The 20,506-nt window shown below is 39.2% G+C and overlaps 1 protein-coding gene across 5 annotated transcripts in view; it reads left to right on the top strand.

The window, feature by feature from the left end:
• Positions 1 to 17,150, top strand: part of cobl (cordon-bleu WH2 repeat protein) — a 47,254-nt gene extending 30,104 nt beyond the window's left edge. For 3 of the 5 annotated variants that reach the window (XM_086078297.1, XM_086078298.1, XM_086078301.1), the window contains 8 exons: positions 1,416 to 1,571; positions 4,713 to 5,028; positions 8,166 to 8,263; positions 8,414 to 8,560; positions 8,926 to 10,583; positions 12,215 to 12,325; positions 12,528 to 12,827; positions 15,559 to 17,150. In XM_086078297.1, the coding sequence (XP_085934423.1) occupies positions 1,416 to 1,571; positions 4,713 to 5,028; positions 8,166 to 8,263; positions 8,414 to 8,560; positions 8,926 to 10,583; positions 12,215 to 12,325; positions 12,528 to 12,827; positions 15,559 to 15,636 (2,864 nt within the window). In that variant the 3' untranslated portion in view covers positions 15,637 to 17,150. The remainder of the gene's footprint in view (positions 1 to 1,415; positions 1,572 to 4,712; positions 5,029 to 8,165; positions 8,264 to 8,413; positions 8,561 to 8,925; positions 10,584 to 12,214; positions 12,326 to 12,527; positions 12,828 to 15,558) is intronic. The other 2 variants (XM_086078299.1, XM_086078300.1) reach the window with 2 other exon arrangements.
• Positions 17,151 to 20,506: the final 3,356 nt, after the last annotated feature.

The raw sequence follows: 20,506 nt of genomic DNA, 5'->3' as shown, positions 1-20,506 counted from the left end.
AAATCTGTATTAAATCTGTACACCTAGGGTCCCGTGTTTTCTGCCGACAAATGTATTTTCTTTGGCATTCTCTGGGTTTTCGGTCTCTAATGAGACCCTACACGTGAACCCAAGCATATGCTGTATTAACACCATGTCTTAGTGATCCAGCGTTCTTAGTGATATGTCTTAACTGCAAGTGGCCAGCAAAGTTGGTATCTTGCTGGTAGCGTGAGAAACGCAATTACCGATAGTTACATTGAATGTCATTTCACTGTCATACTTATTTAATGTGAGATGGTGTCAATTTGTAAGAAGTGCTAATATAAATATTGTAAAACATGCCTCGAGAGTATTTAAATAGGGTATTTTCATATTGTGAATTTTACTTCTTGGGGCCAGGTTTGAAACTTAACCCCCACGTAGGGGAGAATGATGTCCACAGAAATATGTGACAAAGAGTTTCTTTCCACAGTCAAATTTTGTATGGCATACTATACAATACTGCATAAAGTGTTGTACTTGAACAAGTTCAGTGAACGAAAGTTCATAAAACTCAATGTATTCAACTCAACCTAGTTTATCTTTGCCTGATTCTGGTGGTTTTTGAACGGCAGGACAAAACCCGACTAAACACACTGCAAATAAGCTTTCATATGGCAACCGCAGCTGCCACTGGTTGCACAGCTGCATAATGTAAAGCTTGGCTACCTCAGTCAGGAAATTTACTGTGGTGACAAACAGTAAAGTAAATTACTTTAGGTAGAGATGAGAGCATTTTCCCTTTGGATTTTGATCGGGGGTGGGGGAATATTCAGTACTGTATATTTATGTTGCATAAATCTATAGTTTAGTTTGTGTTTGGCAGTTTGAGGGACATAGCTGTAGTGATGCCCAATTCCAACCTCAGCCTGGTGCCTAGCTCTTATTGTGTTTATGCATTTGTTTTAATTGCTCATAAAAATAAAAATAAACATTCAGGTGAAACTTGCAGTTGGCTACTATTGTGGACTGAATCAATGGTAAAATGGAGAAATACCAGTGTTTTGAGGCTAATAGCTTATAGCAACATATGTATTTGAAAAGGGGTGAAAATGTACAAAATGATGTAGTTCACTTTTTTCTAGTTTTAGAATTTGTGTACTGAACTTTGAACTACTCTATGTAGTTTAAGTCAAAATGAACTTCCTCAACACTATAACTGCACAATACTCCCATAAATGTTGGCCATTGATTTGCAAATGAGGTTTGCCAATTTGTACACGTGCACCCATACACACACATGTAGTTTTTCAAACAAATTAATTTGTTACATTGTGAGTACACACCATTGACCTTGTTTATTTTGAACATTGTAGAGGTTTGTAGGTAAGATATTTGTGTCACTTTATTTGAATTGGTTCAATGATATTGCATGCCATTCCATTCCCTTCCAGAAACAAATGACCACCCAGCGCCACCCAAGCCCCGTCGTTCGCCAGCCTGGGAACACCCTACCTTATCTACCGCTCCCATGTTCTCCCCTTCACTTGAACCCACAAGAAGCAGTGCCTCACAAAGCACCATGGAGGAGGAGGAAAACACTTCCCAGTGTAGGTGTCATATGCAATCTTTTTTTTGCTTAATTAATTTTTTTTCACAGAATTTGCTCCTTGTCCCTTACCTCAGTAATGAGCGATACACTCTTATGTTATATGTATTTAAGTAAAATTAGTAAACATAGTAAATTTTAAATGTCTTAAAGCTCTGAAATATATTTTTGTAAGTTACACTCGATATCTTTTTGACCTTTTTTCAGTGTTTTCATCCCATATTTCTTAGCTGGCCTATTCAATTTCCATCCCTGTCATATTCATTTTCTTGTGTATCTGCTCTTTTCTCTACCCCCTACCCTGCACCCTTCTTGTAGTGTACTGCTGTGGTCCTGTACGTCTGCGCTTCAAGGATCCTTAAAATCTCTCTGACCCTTTCGTCATCCACCTTTGTTTTCCATTCCTCTTTGCATATTCATCCTTCTTTACTTTCTTTTACCCCTTTCTCCTTGTCGTTGTTTGAAGAAACTTTTATCTGTTCACAATTTAATTTCTAGTTGTGTCAAATGTGACATTCTTGCTCTCACGCAGGCCCAAATGGATGTGCGCAGGTCTTGTTTTTTGTTTTTGTTGTTTTTTACATCTGATCTGGTTACAATCGATTATGTGAGAATTCTCGTCTGATTAAAAAATGGGCACAAAGTATGCAGTCAGTAGGTTATAGCATGACAAATGAGCTCAACCCGGAATCCCGTGATGTACAAATAACACTTACAAACTTGATTGATGATTGATATGAAGATGGCATTATGGCAAGGCAATGTGATACTTCTCAGCCAATACTTTGGTCACATTATATCTTAAAATCAATTGTTTAACCATTATATCTGTGGCTGATTGTTCTGAATTGGTTTTGAGACCAGAGACTTTAATGATGATCTGGCAAATATTGGTTGCTTTTAACTGGTGGAGGCACAACATGAATTTATTTGTCATACACTTTTTTATAATGACTAAAATACTTTAGTGATGCTAATTAATTAATTTTCAGACAAAGTACAGTATACTATACTGTGTGATATTTCGTACTGATAATTGTCAACTCTCCCAAACCAATGTGCTAGTATCGGCATGTTATGAATATAATTTTTTGCCCCGGTGTTTTTTACTGAATTATATGACCGTGACCATGTATTACTGAAAAAAAAAACCTCTTTTCTCATTAATAAACATAGCATAAGCATTGAGAATATACGTAACGTGGCAAAAATGTTGTTTGCATTACATCAACTAATTTGCTTTGAATGTAAGCAAAAGCTCATGAAGTTCAAGTGAAACATGGAAGCATGTGTCCAAGGTCACCATAGAAGAAGAAATTTGACAAGTGTGTGTAAGTTATTGTATGTTTGTTGACAGACGAACTATATGTGACACTAAATGTGTGCACAACTGCATGTGCATGTGTGCGTGCAGTGGTTGTGGCTGTAGCCGGCATGACTAAGCTGTTGCTGGGAATGAGTTGGGAAGATAGATAGCCTTGTGACTCAGCACCACATCATGAACGGACAGCCTAAATATATGTGAGCACACACTGGTGCGCACAATCAGTGATATGTACCATTTATAACCAAGGTGGGTCTCGTTTCCAAGAATTGAAAGTATTGAGCTTGCAGTTTTGTGCATGCTGGCCTAAAAAGCCAGTAAATGGCTCGGATGTTTTGTTAGCTGAGCAGTTCAGTGAGTGGCCGACTTAGTCACTTCTGCGGATTTGGGAGAACCTAACTTGTACTGGAAAAATGAGAGGCATATGAAGCAATAGGATATTCCCTGGAACTGAAAACAGTACTGTAAAAAATTTAATTAAAAGGGTTTGTTTACAGTCTATCCACTGAAACATCATTAAAGTTGTTTTATCAAGCCACAAGTTGGTTGTGCTCTGGGCCCAAGTATGTATTTGTGCTTTCTGGTTTGTGTGTTTGTGGTGTCAGAATGAATACTATAACAAATACTTCCTCTGTTTGCCCGTGAAAGATGGTGAAGCTACATCCTGTGTTTCTGTCTTGTTTTTGCCTTCAGCACTGCAAGAACTCCAATAGTACCATCCAGGAACTATCAATCTTAGTGCTGCAGCTCCAAATCCGCAAATGTCCTTTTTTTTTTGTTTGTTTTTTTTACTCCAGACACCAGTCCATTCTTAGGCTTTTGTTCACAAACTTATTTGGAAGTGAATGTTGGAATTTATTGCTGTTGAGGTTCACCACAGTTTCTCGAGAATAACGCACACTTGAAAATTATATGCTACCCCCCAAAACGCCCTTCAAAAGTAGTTTTTTTCCCTCTTTACTCGTGTTTTATAAGGACTCTTGATTGACTGGTTTTCTTCCTTTTTCTTCTGTAAATCGTTTTCCAAAATTTCAACACAATTTCTTTAAACAATTTTTTTTAAATAAAAAGTGTAGGGAACTCCCAGTTTTAGCATCATCTTTTATAAAGCAAAGTGGAAATTTAAATAAATACATAACTGAAAAGTGACCGACAGTATTTCCCAGTGAACGACAAATGCATGCGAATGTAGCAAATTTTGGTTTTTCGTCAGGGTTCGCAAAAGTTTCCAAAGATTTTTGCAGTGAAAAATTGTCTCAACGTGTTCAAAATTTCTTTGCGACAAGTAAAAATTGCCTGTGAATATTTGACAAATCTTGATGAAAATCCAAAATTCACTACGTTCGCAAGCATTCACCGCACAGTGAGATACCAGCTTTATCGGCCTTCAGATTCGTAAAAAGGCTGATGCCCATATATGTGAAAATGCCAAATATTTGCACCGATAATCAGGCTATTCCTTATCAAAACTACTGTACTAATGGTATCGGTGCTTGGTATTGGTGACTACTCAAGTTTTGAGTACTCGTACTGATATTGGGGAAAAAGACTTGCTTTGGAAAATACCCATGCTCTTTGCCATCTTGACACCCAATATTTATACAAAATCAACAAGCTAAGACATGTTCGTCAGTCCGACTTCATATCTTATGGCAAATTTTAATTATTTCTCTAAGTATAGTACCTCCTTCGATTTTATTTGTTTGTGTGGGGGTGGAATGCATGTTAATTTCAAGAATTTACGATACTAATCGCTAACATTTTAACAATTTCAACAAACGGTGAATCCTGCAAGTAACATCTCTCTTTGTCCTTCAGCTAGGCTCCATTCTGTAAAGCGCATGGGAGCCAGTGCCCAAGCCCCTGAAACTGAGACTGCTGAGACTTTGTCCCTGGGAACCAGCAGCAGTGGCAGCAGTCTACCAGATCAAGGTTATGCTGCTTCTGAGGGAATGGTAGATGGTGAGGATTCGGGCCTGGTGAGCTCCCCGTCTGACATTCATCCCACATCCCCAGACGAGAGTTTTTTTTTGGAGCCAAGTTTTGGTGCCAGAAGAGAAAAACTGCCCGGGCCGATCCGAGACATTTCCAGTGACAGCGATGAAGGATGTGCCACCTGGGGATCAAATAATGGGTAAATAAGTCATGATTTGAAGAAGTGTGTTTGACTGAAGTTGAGTTTGTCCGTTTATTTTGTACTGTATGAATAGCCTGTCAAGCCACACTGTTTCACTCTTTGGTACGCTGGTCAAGACATAAGCAAAACATGAATTCATCAAGATACAGAATGCACACGTTTGGTGCTCTACGCTTGATCTTTACTTTTTCTTTTTCTTTTTCTCTTCTTTTTTTAGAGAGCTCAGTATTGTTCATTCGGTAATCTTACCGATTCGACATGTCATCATCATTGCTCTTTTTCTTTTTTTTTTGTATGCGGGTGTGTGAGTGTGTACTTGTTAATTCACCTAAAACCTATTAAAAATCCCATACCGTTCACCTAAACCGAATACTTCAGAATCCAGCTAGAGTCGTGAGGTTGTCAGGAGACCCGAGGAAGGATAAAAGAAAGAAAAGTGAAATCCAGCACCGACCAGACATCACCTACCACCCACTGGGTTACCAACCACAATCTTTCACCAACCCCAGAAACATCTCAAATCCAACAAATTAGGGAGACCTCAAGAGACCAAAGGAAAGACTGAGGGAAGGAAGGAAGGATAGATGAAGCAGAGTGAGATCCACAGACTTGATCTTTACACTAGCCCTGTATCTGACCAAGTGCCTGTAACTTCTTTTGCGTCATAGACTGCTTACACGTAAAGTAATTTGACTAACTAGCATCTAAACAACCCAAAAATAAAAAAATCCAACTTAACATTACGCTGAATGTAGTTGTAATTAGGGAGAGCCCTGCCCTTGTTTCTCTTTTTCAAAGGGCCTTGGCAGTGTGGTAAGCCATCAAGCATGACGCTCTCACTGCACTCATTTGTTAATGTGGTTGGTGGCTGTCAGTAATTGCTTCTGTCGTGGTCGTCCATGTTTTTTTTTCTTTGAAAAACCTCCAATGGCTTGTCTTTTAGTGAACAAAATGTATTCAGAACACTTCACATTTCTCACATTTTGTTCCAGCAGGCTTTGAGACTGCAACCAAAATGCGACCTTTTTTTCAGCGTGTGCAATGAAGCATTTCATATAGTCACATTTGTGCAAGTGCATATATTTTAATACTCTCTCTAACACTATATTAGACGTTGTAGTTTAGTCACCCTCTTTTTCAGTCTTGTACAGTTTCCACAATGTGTGTATGCTGGTCGCTTTGGACTTGAATGTGGACAGCTGATGTGCATAATGTTCCATTCCGAATGAGTTTCAGACAGACACATTGGTCCATCCGCATCGATAAACATGATCCTGCACGTGCATGCATAATGGCAAAGTGTCTTTCACTTGTGTGTGCCAAACAAAATGTCCCACTTGTTTCAGCAGCCATTTTAAAGACATGTTTACAATAGCTACAAACTACTTAATTTTGTGGCATTTAAGATCACACTATGAATGTTAAATTTATGTTTAAACTAATTTAGAATTAGTATACATTATTGTTGTCTGAACATTTTTGCACAGGAATTATTTTTGAATAAACAAAACCTTTAAATAAATGTTTGTTGGGTTTATTAGATTAAAATCATTTAAAATTGTAATCGTCCTAAATGACTGCAAAATCGAGATTAATTTTTTTGGCCATATCGCCCAGCCCTACTGTAACGTGAACTTTTGACATTTTCCATAAATTTCACCAGAAAGCCAAATATCCCTAACTTTTTGTGAGTAGTGTATATTTATATAAAATAAAATAAAAGTTTTTACAATTTTAATCATCTGTTTGATCAGAGTATGCTTTTAATGTTATTTAATTTTTTTAAATTACTACACTTTTACTATTGGCCCTATTTGCCAATCTACGTCAGTGAAGGAATTCCGGTTACATTCCTTTGATAATATCAAAACTTTTTTCCCCACCTCTAATATGAATAACTTGCATGAATTCATATGAAAAATTTAACATTTCAGAGAGGGGAACATAGAAAATCTGGTTGCATAAGTCTGCACACGCTATAATACAGTGCGGTGCATACCCGCTTCTCAAATTCTTTTATTTTTTTTATATAGTTTCACCACTTAAATGTTTCAGCTCATCAAACAAATGTAACTACTGTATCAGTGTTTGTGACTCAACATTAGGAAGTGAAGTGACTATGCAAAAATAGTTTACATGGCCAAAAGCACTGCTGACGAAACATGAAACCTCGTCTAAAAGAAAAAAGAAAAAAAAACTGAATCATGCCCAAGGTTTGATGATGCAGAAGTTATGAAAATGAGCTGTGATGGGTAATTTCAGGTAAAAACACTGATCACCAAACACAGTGGTGTAGTTGTGACGGCAAAACTGTTGGGTTTTTGATCTTTTTAGTTTTGTACTCAAAAGTAGCATAGCATGGTTGTGGTTTTCTTTCTTAATCAAAGGCCTTTGTGGAGAGTGAATGCTCTCACATATCACTTTTATGGATTGAAATGTGTGTGGTAATTAGTGTTGTTCCGATACAGCCCCCCCCGATACTGATTTCGATACCCTGCCATTGGTTCAGAGCATTCAAGGGCCAATAGGATATCTTAGCTCGGCATGCAGTGAACATGTCACACATCAGTGAATGTTGTGCATGAGCAAGACACAAGATGCTGCATCCAATGTCCTATATTAGCGTCAGAATTAATGGTATTGACATGTTACTTGTTAGTACTCTCTGATACCGATACCACTGTTTTAATGCAGTATCGGTATCGGAACAACACTAGTGGTAATGTGCCCAGAATGGGAATTTAGGAACAATGATCTCACTCAAATAAAATGTATGAACCCTGGCCCAGATGCTTTTGTCCAGTGAGTGTTCCAGATTGTTTTATTTATCTGCATTATTGAGAAGGCAACTTGTAGTTGTGTTTAGCTGTCTTGTTGTGGCTGAAATGCTAGTATCTAATCAGAATAGTCTGTTTAACCCTTAAAGTAATTGCAATCTGAACTGCACAAAGATTCTGGAAATATGAAAATAATCAAATAGTATAGCACACAGCTGTTAAGAGCAAAGGGCTTGGATGAGTTTTTATAGTTGTCCCTGTGGCCTCATCTCTCGTCTGCACGTAAGAATACTGACCAAAATGTGTGTTGATATCTAATGGATTTTTTTTATGTGTGTGTGTGTACCTTCCTCACAGGCAAAGCAATCCTCAGGCAAAGTCAGGAAACAAAAACAACACTTTTGAAGAGAAATACAAATGGCTCCATCAGATGAACATGGAAGAAGACCTGACAGGTGAGGGAACAAGACACTGTAAAATTCTGCTGTGGCTTTTAACAGTCTGTCTTCATTCAAATGTTCTGGTCTTACTATTACTAAACTATGTTTGTATTTATTTGACTATATTTTATTAATTAAAAAAAACACAATAATAAATTTCAACAGTGATTCATGGTGTGCCGGTGTCTGTAGTGGACATGAATGTACCTGTCACAGCCATAGATGAAGTACCGGTACTGGAAGACTATAAACCTCTTATAGAAGAGAAAAAGGCAAAAGTACTCACAGGGATGAAGTTAACAAATCCGAATGGTAAGATATTAACAGCCAAGGTGTGCAGTGTTTGATCTTTGCTGTATATATCAGCTTCTTTTTAGGGCTAAATTTCCTGGAAGTGGAACCTTGGTTTACCAAATTAATTTATACAAAGACTTTTTTTAAAAAGCTAACTTTTTTCTAGACTCATTCCTTCCAGCCCCTGAAACAAGTTATGTTTACCTTGTTTTTATGGGTTTAAGTCAAAAGAAATGTAAAAATCAGTCCTTTTATTGCCTCTTTGTATAGAGCCGGGTGCTTAGTTGCAGTGGGCGTGAGCATGCCACAAGACAAAAAGTGGGAGCTTCCTCTGGGATCTGTCATATCTTAATCAAAATGTGTCTTGTTCTATTTTATCACAGGTTCGGAGAGAGCTGAAGAGTGGCGCAACAAAAACAATAATGCTTGCACAGCTGCTTCCACTAAAAAAAGTTGCATTATGAATGCTAATCCTTATCAGTATATGACCACACAGGGAAATGGCTCAAGTGGGTACACAAAGCAAAAGAAAAATGAAGATGTGAAAGAGGATTCACAAAGACCGTTAGCAGTGAAACCTTGCAAGTCCGAGGTACCCAACAAAAACATGACGACACAAACTCTCAGATCTGATCTCATGACGGATAACACTCATTGCTTACATGAGGACAGTGTTGTCCTGCCCCAAACCAGCCAGAGATCATTGTCTACAGAAAAAGTAGACAATAATGTTTTTTACCCAAATAACTCCAGCTCAGATACATTGCCCAGGAAAGGTCCTTGCAATCCCACCACTCGACTTGGTATGAAAACATTCACCGTTGTTCCTCCCAAGCCTTGTGTCACGCAAGGTGGTACGCAAAATGCGTCTGCCACGTTAACTACTGGTGCTATTAAAATTGATGAGCAAGGAAATATCATGAAAATGTCTGGTTACCACAACAGAGCTGCTGCTGCTGCAACAGAATCGGGAATTTCCAGAGGTGAGGAGCGTCCACTTGTCGGAAAAGCCAAAACCTTTTGGAGCTGTAGTGAAAGGCAAGAATGTGCTCTTCCTTGCAGCACAGGTGTAACTGACAAGGCAAAGGGGAGCTTTGACAACATTAAAAGTACTCACAGTGCTGGGACTACATTAACCGCTGACGGACGAGAACTCCTAAAAACACAACACGCAGTTATGAATACTGCAGACAATGCCTCGCCCAAAGGAACTGGTAGAAAAATCGGCACAATGAATAGTGTCATGAAAAATGAGCTACAAGCTATAATGGGTAAAGATATTTCAGTACCAGAAAGAATGAAACAACCACAACCAACAATCCCTTCAGATATTCCTCACTTCCTCAAACAAACCAGACGTACATCAAGCCAGTATGTGGCATCTGCCATCAATAGATACACCCCAACGGCATCAACGAAACCCAGCATTATGTCTTTGCCGTCTCCGTCCCCTCCTGTTACACCAAATGTTGCCTTCCATTCACTGGGTCACTCCATGCAAGTGAACCCACGCCAGTCCTCCAAGATATCATTGGCAGATAATATGATTAATAAAGCCGGTCTTCACCACCCAGGTCCTGTAAGGTCAAAGAGCTACCCAGGATATGTGTCAGAAAGGCAGAAAGAAATTGCACACAACAAGGAAGGAAACTGCGCGGAATCCATCAAAGAAAGCTCCTATTCACTCGGACCAGTATCGGACCGAATTAAACACTTCCAGTCAAGTGCTCCCACTCAAATGGCCATCACGGAACGTGATATTCGAGAAGTTAATCGGTGTCGAAGCCCCAGCGCTACACACCGATCTAATCCGCAATCAACTGCCAAACCCCTGACAGCCAGTCAACTAACAGCTGCGGCAAAGCCAGAACTTTCACGTACTATGTCAGACAGACAGGCACCTGGATCTCCACCTGTGAACATATTTGGACCAGTTAAAAAGTTTAAGCCAGTGGTCTGTCGATCTATTGAGAAGGATACCTCTCTGCATAGTAACCTAATGGAGGCCATCCAAGCAGGAGGCAAGGACAGCCTCAAGAAGGTGAGATCATCATCAGCTTGCGTTATGACAATGTACATAATGATAATGGCCATCTCTTCACAGAACGCACGGTGTTGTTTTTCCATTCTCAATTCTAAACACCACTCCATGTTGGGAAAACATGGGTCTTCTGTAGTTAGAATGAAACTGCAAAAACACTACTTCGCTGTAGTGTTGAACCACGAGCAGAACACGGCATTTTTTTCCCTTCTCTCCACCATGCATATTTTACAGAGCATAATTCTGTTAATACCATTGTCCATAACACAGTACATTTGCTATACTCGAGCTCGGTCTCGCGCCCAAAATCTCCATTAACCAGTCGTGTTAACGTCAGAATGTCAATTGAATCGATTTGCATCTGGCTCTTTTCCGGAGGAAAAAAAACAAACTAAAACGTCATAGTCCAACAATTGAAAAATTCCATTTTATTAAAATGGTAAATGAAGTGCACTTATGTTGCTTTTTATCTTCAACATATGTTTAAAACGGCAGTGTTGCCACAGTTACCTTGAAAAAGTAACTGTTACTCTACTGATTACTTGACTTTAAAAGTAACTTTGTTACTTTACCTTGATTTTGTGACTAAGTTTAGATTAAAAGTTACTTTATGTTGATGCCGACAACCTTGCTTACCATGAAATTGGCGACCGGTTCTGTCAGTACTTCATTGGAATTGCATATTAGTGACATTTAAGAATAAGGTTTCTTTTTTCATTATTATAAAAAAAATTAAAATAAAGACAACCTTTTTTGACTTTTTTTTATTTAATAAAAATAATTGTTATCGATTTCACTTAACATAAACGGGCTACTTGTTTTTATAAAAATAAGTCTTTCTCGACTTCACTTAACATCAGGTTGTTGTTTTTAAAGACAATGTGTTTTGGACAGACAATTAACTGTTAATATTGTCATGGCAAAATGTAACATTTATAATTTACATTGTTTATAGACATAGTGATTACATTTTGAGACCTCATATAGTCACCATAGCCTTGTTGGTCTTTTCTCTCCAAACTTGAATTTGCTGCAATCCATATCATGTTTTTTGTTTTCTTAACTTTTTTTTAAGTGCCGGTATTAGTTCTGAAGCTAGATACCACTTTGTCAGCAGCAGTCTTTAGCTGAGGCTCTCAAATTAGTGACTGGATTTCCAACTTGAAAAAGTGATTCTCTCTCTTTACTGCATTGTTATTTTACATGTGGCAGACATGTGACATAGCACACTAGGAACACCTTTGATCATACCTTCTTTAACTGAGCTATACCGTGTTTAACTCATTCACTCCCAACCACTTTCACTGAAGCAACCCCCTTCGCCCCGGCTGTTTTACTGGATTTTGACTGATTTTGCAAGGCCCACAGAATATTGTGTTCTATTGCTATTAAAACATGGAACCTGTTTCCGTTTTGCAGCAATTAGCATTAGAATATAGCTAAGTTTCATCATTATTCACAAACCTTTTGAAAACACTGGCAAAAAGAGCTTGTTGCAACAGGGCCCTGGTTGATCTCTTATACTCTGCTGCCCATTTTTTTGTAATAACTACCATTGCTTTAAACGACCTCTTCAGGTCAGAGGCATTATTTACATATTTACCTACATGTTCCTCTTCTATTGATATAAGATATCCTCATCCGGTACCAGAAGCATGAAGGAGGCTCCTTTTGACGAGAATGAGAGGTCTGCTCTTCTCGCTGCAGTTAGAGCCCAAAGCAACACAGGAAGGCTGAGGAAGGTAAACTTCTCAAGTGGCTCCGTACATTATGTCACTGCCCAGAAATTCTTAGAAAGAAATAGTCTTAGTGCAGTCGTTGATTAAATCATTAACTTTGTACCTTCATCAAATAGTCTTTTAAGGCCAAGTTCGTAACTGCTTCGTTTGAGAGTGCCTGATATTCCATATACTGTTTATATTCACACTGCTTTGTTTCCAATAGACAACATCTGGGGCTGCTGCGGAGTTAGAAAGGTTCCGGTCAGCCTCAAAGGAGGACCAAAGGAGAGACGTTCCCTGTTCTCCCTCACCAATTTCTTTGACTTGCACTTCTCCTTTCTTTGCAACATCTCCGCCGCCATCCATGCTCGCACCTCCTCCTTATCCTCCCCTCCTCTTGCACCAGCCGAAGCCTACCACTGTGGATCATCTGAGTACCAATGCCCCCGTGAACCCAGCCTTGGCCAGGGAAGCAATGATGGAGGCCATACGCTCTGGATCTGCTGCCGAGAAGCTAAAAAAGGTAGAAATCTGGGAAGAAGAATGTTTGATCCTGTGCCGGTAAAGCTTGTAGCAACTCGTGAATTTTTCATCCCTTGTGCTGTTTCATGAAAGGCCAATGGTGAAAGTGTGATACTCTCACACATCCCCATGGATCAAATTACAGCAGACAGCTCGAGCTTGCCATTTGTCCACTCTGTTCAGTGTGCAGAGCAAAGAAAATACATTCGCTTAAAGAGAAATCAAACATAAAGCAAAGATAGCTTTAATGAATTTTAAATTAACATTAGTCATGCAAGCAAAAGTTTAGAGCAGCATTATTTTACCTTAAAAGACTTCTTCCTTTCTTTTCAAAGATGAAAGTAAGAAATTGGAACCACAAATACAGAATTTGACCACAACTTCACAAAACAGTGCAAGCAGCTTGATGACTAGATATAATTGCAGATTGTTTCACATTTAAGTCATCAGACATCCACTATTGATTTAAGAACTTTTTTTTTTTTACCCAAGAAGAAAGTTCACTTTATGGGCAGCGGCTGTTTAATATTCAGTATTTCTATATTCTTTGTAGTAGGCCATCATTACAGTGGAGAGGAACGCAATTACAGAAACCATCTTACTTACATTACAGCCAAATTAAATAGTTCCAGTTTGTTTTAAACTTTTGTATTGTGTTTCTTTATGGATACGCTCACAAATGCTGTAAGCAAGCCCTTGTCATCGTGACACAAACTGGTATTGTCTGTCCCAATGTTTCCCAATCCTTTTTTTAACCTTGAACAAAAATGTCATGAAAAAGTGTACTAAAATGAAAATTCATTCATTTTTTAAAGTATTGGAGAGGATTTTACTACAAAAAAGTTGTCTTTATCAAGCTGTAACTGACTCGTACTTGTGGTTATCAAAATATATATATCTTATTCATAAACTGTGGACGTGGCGCGAAATGTTAGATTCTAGCCAATCAATAACGAAGGTGCTTCATTATTGATTGGCTCCTGGCTTGTCAATTACTCTCCTTGCGTATGTGCCCCGATTCGGGTATGTAGCCTCCAACGTAACAGTGTTTACCAGAGCAGCGGCGGCGTAGCTAGCTCCTCGCGTGTATTTTCAAACAATGGCAGAGAAGGATACAGGACGACCGAGCCGTAAAAGAAAGACTGTTTTTGAGGTTGGTGAACAGAGGAGACAAGGACTGAAAGAGCGAAGCCAAACAAAAGTCATTTTGGGCGAGTCACGGATCTGAATATATTACTGGATAGCAGATAGGCCAAGACTTTTGAAGCCGCGAGGCCGCCATATTTCTCCTCCCAAGAAACATTTCTCGGAATACAATCCTATTCATACCATCCACTTTTTTTCTTTTTTTTTTCTGGACTATAAGCCGCTATTTTTGTCACTTGCATTCGACCCTGCGGCTGATGCAAAGGTGCGGCTTATCCATCAGATCACAAGGGGGCGCACTATAAAGGAAATGCAAGAGCGTCAGGCAGAGCAAAACAAACCAAGTGAACCCAAATACAGTAGGAGAGACCGAACGAGAGCGAGACAATTTGCGCCCTCATTATGGAAGTCGCGGGAACCCGATGCGGTAGCATTAAAACACCTGCGGCTTATAGTCAGGTGCGCCTTATAGTCCAGAAATGACTTTATACAGATCAGTGAGGCAAGTCTCTTCAGCAATGGCGTGCGCTAAAGCAGCAGAGAGGTCTGAAGATGGATGGTTTGGTTGCTAAGTTACTGCTGAACAGGTCACTTCAGTTTACTTTTTGAGTAAGAGCTATACTTTATGAAGCTTGTTAAACATGTAAAGTTGTATAATGACACCAGCGTCAATGCAGCTCAACGGTTTGTTTATTGACGCTACATTTCCTGCGTAAAAAGGAAGGGGGGGGGGGGGGGGTTTACGCATGCGCACTATTAAGAAAACCACAAACAGCCGAAGAATCCTCTCTAATACCTTAAAGTTACTCAAAAATTTACTTAGTGTGAAATTTGAACCTGTGGAATTGAACACAAAGCCGATAAACATAATTCACAGGAAGCCATGACTTTTTGCTGTATGGATAAGCAACTTGTACACACCCACGTTTATTGTATAGCATTTAGTTGTTCTGCCTAGACTAGCCATCGGCATCTTTTGGGGCAGATGCAGTGCTATTTTTTTCCCTCCGTTTTACCTGAATAAACTGGCCCACACTTTAGAGGGAGCAGCTCATTAATGGTTTTGCAAACTGGACCAATCGACAACAATGGCAGGGGATCAGCAGTCATGCCTTACAAATTTGACAAGAATCTGTCTTTAGAATAGAATGTTGCATTCTTTTCAGTCAATGTCATTTGTATCCATTATTTTCACACCATAGCAAGCAGATGACGTGGCTTCCACTGTCATGGTTTAATGCACACATATCCAGAACTTGATCCTGCTCGTATTATGGCTGTGTTAAGCATGGTTCTGGATATGTGCGCATTTTATTTCATGAAACTCAACTGTGGATGGTATATTTCTCAGTTTGTTCAGTCCTGGTTGCTGGCATACACAGATATACAAACATATTTGTAATGAATTGATATTTCAATTTTGGACAAATTAAGTAAAATGGTATTGTTTCCTGATGCATCTCTGACGACTCATTACTGTAGTGTGCCAAGGCACCCTGGCTGGTAATCAATGTCAATCCAGAAAATACAAAGAGGGAAACGTCATAGGCTTTATGTGTGGTGTGTTTTTTTTTTTTTTAATGCAGGTTGCAGTGCCCACAAAGACAGTCCAAGTGAATGGCAGACTGGGAACAATGCATGCATCCTTCTCCAATCTTCCATAGGGGGAAAACGTACAATCACACGTAAAAACATTTCCAAAATTCTTTTGTTGGCTGTGTTTTACCACAGCGCTTTGGAATGGACATTTCGAAATCTGGTCATGTTCAGTCAATGTTCGAGATTGTAACGCATGACTTGAATGAGGCAGATCTGTCGCAGGTGACGGGTTTGCTGTATTTCATTTGTAAAACCAGAGCTATTTGCCAGCTCAGTCACTGGCCGCATTCTAGGAGATGCGTCCATCTGGATAACACAAAAACTTAGTTACTATCTTTACTCGAGCTTTTGGGGTTTGAACTGGAACATTATGCAGAAATAAGTGCCAATGGAAGCAGAATATTTCACATGGTTTGTGCTACTTCCACAGCCTGTTCTTTTGTGCTGTTTGTTTTATTTTTGTTTACCACAACTGAGACTTGGATGCCTTCTAGTGTTGTGTTGCTCAGTGTTATTATGTACAAACATTTTTTTTTCTGTTAGCATTCCAAATGTGGTGCAATATGCTAGTAAGTATATCCTGATTTGAAATACATTGAAATACACTTAAGAGTGCATTTTCTGCAGATCTGTTAAAGAATGCCAACTTTTTCAGTAGTGTGGAGGAGACACACACACACACACACACACACACACAAAAAGGTTTTGACCCACTTGGTGCCTTTTAGCTTGTAATGCTACTGTTTTAGCTTCTAACTTTAAATTTGTGATGCTGATTAACACAAAGCTTCATGTACTTTATTATTCCGCAGGGATGTTATATACAAACATGCTGTATATAGTACAAGAGAAGTAGCATACATTTTGTTTTTTCATTCGCAAAAAGGATCTTAAGGTGAAATTGACCTTGTTTCTCCGTTTGTTGTTAAAGAAGTACTTATGGAAATGTTGGCTGTAGGGCAAAGAAATTAAGTTAATGAACAAATATCACATTACAGGTGTGTGCTGGCTTTGCAATATTCATGTCATGCAACATAGTTTTAGTGCATTTGTGGTACTGCATTTCATACCTTGATGAAAAGTTTACAGTTTGGAGTAGCTGTATTTGATTTAGGAAGAGTCAGTTGCTGCCATTAATATGACTTTGGATTTTATGTTTATACTGAATAAGTTTTCGAATGAAAACCTGAATGACAACACTTAAGAATCCATTTGCAGGTGCAAATGCTTGCTGGAATAGGAGAGGGGATGTGAATTCCTGGTTTCACAGATTATTTTATGTTCCATGTTTTTCAAGACCCTGAGATGTTTTTTGTTTTTTTAATTGTCTTCCTGAAATGTGTTGTTATTATTTGCTGGATGATTTGATTGACACATAATAGACCACATTTTACATGAGCATTGTATATTTTGTAAACAAACGATCACTATGGCTTTATTTTTGGATTATTAAAGGCTCTTTCAGATGATGGCTCGAGATTTATATAAGCAACTACATTTTACCTTTTTCCCCAAACAAGTTTGCACAATGATTTTGTCTACCTAATTTTTGATTGAATAAATAATTTTGTAATTGCAACATACTTTTTGTAATGTCTTCTTTGGAGTACAAACATGAATTCCAGTCATTGTAAAAGCATTACAGGGGCTTGTGTCATTTCCAGTAGTACGGCTGCCCTCATGAAATACAGTGTAACATCTCACTCTCTCTCTGGCTCGTCATGGCCCGGCTGCTTTTCCCGGCAGCGGCTCAGCGCCCTGACTCATCACTGTGGCTGCACATAATGATGCTCCTAAACTTCAGCGCAGCCTTGCTTCTTCCGGATACAGCAACATGTGCAGCACATCGGAGCTCTAGAAAAAGAAAAACCCTGCGATAGTCCCCCTAGTTGGAAATTACTTTTATGCTCAAAATATTTTGGCTGGCAATCACAGAGATGATAATAAAATCTAAATGGCAAAGGAGCCAATTTTTCAACACTGCAGTCAGAGCCAAGTTTGGATGTATGCATCAATTTAGTGTTACACAGCTGTGCCTATGGGGTTTACCAAACCACAACTAATATCAAAATAAGTTGTACAATTTTTCAATACAAGTTTAATGCAGTGAGTAACACTTAGAGGGGTGTAAACAATCCCACCCAAAAAAAGTCACTTTTGTGAGACAGTTGCTAAGACTTGACATTTGTATGCAATAAATTTGATGGGGGGAAAATTTGCTGTCTCTTGCATCATCTTGTCCCTCTACAACAGGGGTGTCCAAACTTTTTCCTCCGAGGGCCACATATAGAGAAATCGAAGGATGCAAGGCCACTTTGAAAAGAGAAAAAAAAACGTAAACTTTTCAAGCACACCAAAATAAGTCAATCAAGCAATTCCGTAATATTTATACTTTCCAGTGTTGTTTTGGAAACACTGCTCCCTTTGACAAAATATTTTGGGGTGGTCGGACCTTAACCCACCAAAATATATTAGCTGAATCCCATATCTACATTCAAAACAAAAACAGGAGTATCTGACGAAAGCTGAGGTGTTTTTTTTAAGCAGTTGGCAATCATGCATGGGATATTTTCACAATTTAGATTGACAGTAGATTTTTGCTTGTAAAAATGAATTATCTTTATTCATCACAGTCTTGATGAAGATACATGTTACTTTTTTAATTGTAAACAGTTCATTTGCATTTGTTTTGTTTTGCTCTACAGTATATAAAACAAATGTATTTGTATCAGATATTTTTAGTATATATTGCGGGCCACTTAAAAAATGGATGGCGGGCCACAAATGGTCCCCGGGCCACAGTTTGGACACCACTGCTCTTCAAGAAACTAAAACGCCTGAGGAAAACCAACCAATTAGAGACAGAAGGTGGGACTTACAAGGTGTCATTCATTTGTTGCACACGCAATACAGCTCAGCTTTTGCGGTCCACACTCGCACCTATTGGCAATTTATAGTATTCATTTAACCTTAATAACATGTAGGCTTTTGGAAGCCGGAATACCTGGGGGGGGGGAGAGATCTCAAAATTCAGATCATGTCATCTATCATAGTCCAAGTGAGCGCGGTGTATCTTATACAAAGCATGCGCTTGGCTCTTAAGTGAAAGATAAATTATGAATAATAAAACCCTTTTTGAATTTCCACTAAAAGCGCCTCCATCCACTGTCCTGCGGGACGCACAGTGAAAGCCTTTCAGCGACTGCCTTTGCTCATGTTACACAGCTTTGTTGTCAGACTTGGAGTGATGGACACAGTGACACCCACAACCAGCAGGGTGTTGTATTGACTTTGTTTTCTAATGTTTTATAGTCTACCAAGTAACTGATCAATCAACCGAAACAAAAGGCCTGTGCTGTGTTGAATGTTTGAGGAGGTGGAGTAAGCACAATGTGTGTTGTGTTTATGTCTCAGCGTCAGTCTCACAGCAAGAAGGCTTTGTTTGCATCGTGGCAGACAATTTCTGACTGACATGATATGTGTATGTCTGTGTGAACATCTCCCGTTTGCTGTCTCACATGTGTAACTAGGTGTTTTTGAAGACATTGGAGCGACAGTCTGAGCACCCTGCTGTCCTCAACCAGACGCACGCCGCTGAGGACACTGCAGACTCTCACGGTGCGTTCCCATCCGAGTGCCAAGTGCACCTTGCATGGGACAATGCGTTTGGGGTCAAACCCATTGACACATTTTTCTCCATTCATTGACCTTCCATTAGGTATAGTATGTATATGTGTATCTTGTCCATATGAATGTAAAATCACAACAATATTCTCAACCATCCAATCATAGCCATGTAAAAAAAGAAAAAGGAAAAAAAAGTCATCTTCCTAACTGGTATTAACCAGTTTTCTCCTCTAAAGCAGTTTATACTGAATTACAACAACATGTCCTAATGTAAACCTCTTGATGTTGTTCTCAGTCACATAAACATCAGAGGAGTCTTGCGCAATACCCCTATGACGCTCAGACAAATAAAATCTCAACAGTGCTGGGAAGGTAACTTTGGAGCGGTGAGACATCCCCCACCCCCACCACCACTTGTGCAATACCTAACGCATGCCACTGCCGCTGGTGTTTATATTTCTGAGTTACTTGCCTTTTAATTCAGAATGCCCGTAATAATACCCTTATCATAGGTTAACCTTCATTTTATTTAGCTAGTTTTTGGTTCAAAACAAAACAAAACACTTTGTTTCAAATTATTCCAAACAGGAATTGCCGGGAAGAAGAGCAATGTGAGACTGAGACACCTCCTGGATTTAGCCAACAGAACACATTTGTGGTCATGTGACCACATTCAAACCCCTCCCATTTCACTTTAGCCACGAAGAACTTTGCGAACGTAGTTAGCTATTAGTACTGTCAGACCCAATGGGTTGACGTCCGCATAACTTCCACAGCTACTGTGGGTTTGTTGACGCTTGTTTGCTGTTGTGTGACTGCGTCTTTGCTTGTATAAAGCACATTGAGTTGCCTTGTGTATGAAATGTGCTATAGAAATAAATAAAACTGCCGTAATTGCCTAGTGCCTACAGGCGTTCGTTGCCGAGTCCCGTGATTCCGGCTGCTGCTGCTTGGCTCCCTCTGCTTTGCTCTCACTAGCTTTTGCTAGCTTCTCCTGCTAGCTGCTATTGTTAGCCGCTCTAGCTAGTTGTTGTTACCCGCTCCAGCGAGTTTTTGCGAGCCACTCTTGCTCGTTGCTCCTGCTAGCTTGTCTCTCTGAGGCACCGTAGTGCACGTGCTTCCATATCATTGCATTCTATTAGTTCACCACTAGATGACACTAAATAATACATACTGTCTCTTTAAAATATAGGCCTAAGTCACATTTTGGCTTTTTTGCCTTGAACCTCTCCCCAGGATGTTGGTCACCTCTGTTTAAATCGGCTACATCCTTAGTTAAACAGAAAACCCAATACTTTGCATGAAATT

The sequence above is a fragment of the Leptonotus elevatus genome, chromosome 6, assembly GCF_054856555.1.
Source record: "Leptonotus elevatus isolate MCC_2025b chromosome 6, RoL_Lele_1.0, whole genome shotgun sequence".
Classification (NCBI taxonomy): Eukaryota; Metazoa; Chordata; class Actinopteri; order Syngnathiformes; family Syngnathidae; genus Leptonotus; species Leptonotus elevatus.
The sequence above is the reverse complement of the archived record's forward strand: the minus strand, read 5'-3'. Positions and strand labels throughout refer to the sequence as shown.